Raw genomic sequence first — 3,378 nt, forward strand, 5'->3', positions numbered from 1 at the left:
TCGAAATACGGCTATTGCGAACGCTGAAAGCTTGCGTTTAAATCCCCAAGGGGATGTTGTACAATTACGAACTGATATAGACTTGTATTGCGCGGCACTGCGCTACGTACTTGAGAACCAGTCGTATTGTTGACGTCATTATTGGATAACGTCGACCACCTCGTTCACGAGTAAATGATCTCATTAACACCTCGTTACTTTATCCTCTCTTGCCACGTGTGCAGTTTTTGCGTAGTGAAAACTAATATAGATAGTATTGTTAACAAAAACCAAACACCAATAACTGAGAGAGAAAACAAGTATTACTTTTGCTTATCGTCCGACTGATGGTGCAAGCCACAAATCCCTTGCACTCTAGAGACCAACGGATCTGTCATTGTGTTTGATGTATATCTTCTCGCTTAATCAACATCGATGGATTTTCGAAATTAAAACTCCTACTTTTAATAACGTGGACGCAATGTGCACAATGTTGAAATGCGCCTTGGGATGGCTGGCGGATTTTAGACCGCCGAATAAATAGTGGGCAGAAATCATCATTATTAGATATAGAAGAGCGAGATAGACAGCTGGTTATGTTGGTGTGTGGATATTGAAATAGTCTAGAGGCTCGCTGGGTTCACGCTAGGTTCAAAGATAATATACCAGTGTCCAGTAAATTGTGGAATAACGAACGGAACTGTTGAATAACAGTGGATACAATTTGTGACGGTAGTGAAGTGGTTTATTCAATGTTCGCTGAATTAAAGACAACGCGATTGATTTGAAACGTTACTTTAAGAGACTTGGCCATTTGTCTTTAAAGTAGAGAATTAGATGGAAAAAGAAAAGTGAATCACATAACCGATGAAAATAATGAAAATACACTGAAGTCATCATATAATATGGATGAACCTTGTCCAGTAAACCGCATATGTTTTTAAGAATAATAAGGAAAAAGAAACAATAATTTGATTTAATCAAGCACGGTCAAACATGCAACATGGATAATATGACACCACATGATGGCGCGCTGGACAACAGACGCTGTACGATTCACCTGAACTTGAACTGATTGGTCCAGTACGCTCCAACATTTTGTCTAGAACTGACGAGAAACAAAGATGGGTTTGTATCATAGTTGGAGACGAAGGATTAATGATATATACGACAGCAATTAATCTATACGTAGAAGAATAACACAAGAGACGGAATGTGTGCAAAAAGTATCGATAATGGAGTAAATTAATGGATCATCTGACAGATAAGACTGTTATCCACGATTCAAACCGTATCGCTGCAGAGTCTAATGGGAATTGACAAATAGTGGTTGATTCCATGAATCTCTGTCAAGTGCCTCGTCTGTAGGAGGACAGCCATTCGCGAGGAGATCCTTCACTGAACAATACATCCTTCCTGCACCGCTCAAAGAGGATCGCCACACCCAAACTAGTTTAGTAAATCAAACTAGCACCGGACAGAGACACCATACAGTAAATTGGTATTCCTAGTGCTAATATTATGCCCCTAAACATTTTCGCCTAATACTGAGTTTTCAATCCATTATAGCGTGATTTACTTTGAAATTTTTTAAAATGACGACTTTAAATGATACAGCATTCTGTGCATCAGCCAGCCAAACGGATTTCATTGGATTTTGTATTTTGATGCCAACCTTTATGTGTCTGCTGTCCGTGTTCATCTGTGGCGGAAACCTACTGACGATAACAGCCGTGTGCAGCACGCGCTCGCTCCAGACGACGCCCAACATGTACGTCGTGTCTCTGGCCGTCGCCGACCTCATCGTCGGCTTCAACGTCTTCTTCGAATCCTTCTGGTACAACGCGCTCACGGAAGGCGACATCGCCCACTGCAAGTTCTGCTGCTTGTCCAACCTGAGCACGCTCTACACGAGTCTATTCGCGTCGATGGCCAGCGTCGTTCTTATCGCCGTGGACCGCTTCCTCTACATCTGCTACCCTTTCAAGTACGAGGACCTAGTGACCCAGAGAAAAACTCAAATCGTTATCATTGTCACGTGGATTATTTCCCTCATCCTCGGAACCTTTCCGCTCTACCTCAATAGCTTTGATGCCGTCCAGGAATGTGCACACACTGGTGTGTTGCCAGTCTGGTATCAGATCTATTTTGAGGAACAAGTTTTCGCCTCGGTGTTGATATTGTGTCTGGTGTTGTACGCGGGGATCATGAATATAGCCAGACGCCAACTGAGATCTATCCAAGCCACGACTGTCGACCCAGCACACAACAGCGCCGAGGGGAAGAACTGGAAGGTTGTCCGCCTCATGCTGCTCGTGTGTGGAGGATTCTTTGTGTGTTGGTGTCCTTACCACGTCAGCGTGGTGATCAACCACGTGAGCTTCGTCTCGGAGGACGTCATGGATGTGCTGTTCCCGCTAGGAATTCTAAACTCGGGTGTCAACTTTATTATATACGCGCTCATGAACAGAGACTTCAGGCAAGCGTTCCGGAGACGTGTCTGCTGTTGTAGACGCTTCTGGGAGCACGACTCGTCTGGTGGCGCCACGGCACAAACGACACTCCACTTGAACGGGCTGGTGCACAGTAGCTGACGGCGAAACCCTCATTCCTGCTGGCGGACTATTGGTCCCCGTGTGCGTCATTGGCCTCGTTGGAATTAAAAACTTACTGTATATTAATACAAACTGTTACGTCAGTTTGTCAGCACGCTTTCTTAACCGCGGTTACTTGGGCTTCCATTTTGTGAAACACCTGGGCGGCCGATTGGCAATAAGTCACCGGCAATGCAATGCGAATCGGTGAAGTAGGTTCGAATCCTGCCAATTGACACTTTGTGGTTTTAAATATTCTGTTTAATAATGTGATGGTTTATCATCATTGTTGATATTAGATGAGGGTACAGTTCAGGATCCAACAGTTCAGGATCCAACAGTTCAGGATCCAACACTGTGGGTGGACTTGGAGTGACATGTAGCCCAGTGGTAAAGCACTCGCCTAAAGCATAGTCAGTTTAGGATCGATCTCTGTTTATAGATCTAGTGGGCTATTTTTTCGTTCCAGGCAGTGCTCCACAACTGGTATAACAAAGGACGTGCTATATACTATTCTGTCTGATCGAAAAGAGTACCATATTGCGTGGCGACAGCGAGTTTCCTCGCTCATTATCTGTGTTTCCTTACCCATATGTCCAACGCCATATAACTGTAACTAAAATATATGCGTCGTTAAAGAGAACCTTCCAGCCACTGTTCCACAATTGGTGTAACAAAGGCCGTGCTATGAACTATCCTGTTTGTGAGATGCTGCGTATAAAATATCCCTTCCTAATCAAAAAGAGTTGCCTATTGCGTGGCAGAAGCGGGTTCCCTCTCTAATTATTTGTGTGGCCCTTACCCA

General features: G+C 44.1%; 1 protein-coding gene across 1 annotated transcript; it reads left to right on the top strand.

Annotated features, from left to right (window-relative positions):
• Positions 1 to 1,574: 1,574 nt before the first annotated feature.
• On the top strand, positions 1,575 to 2,573 carry LOC121378622 (histamine H2 receptor-like). The gene has a single exon (XM_041506884.1). The coding sequence runs from the start codon at positions 1,575 to 1,577 to the stop codon at positions 2,571 to 2,573; it is 999 nt and encodes a 332-aa protein (XP_041362818.1).
• Positions 2,574 to 3,378: the final 805 nt, after the last annotated feature.

Source organism: Gigantopelta aegis, chromosome 8 (genome assembly GCF_016097555.1).
Source record: "Gigantopelta aegis isolate Gae_Host chromosome 8, Gae_host_genome, whole genome shotgun sequence".
In the NCBI taxonomy this organism is placed as follows: domain Eukaryota; kingdom Metazoa; phylum Mollusca; class Gastropoda; order Neomphalida; family Peltospiridae; genus Gigantopelta; species Gigantopelta aegis.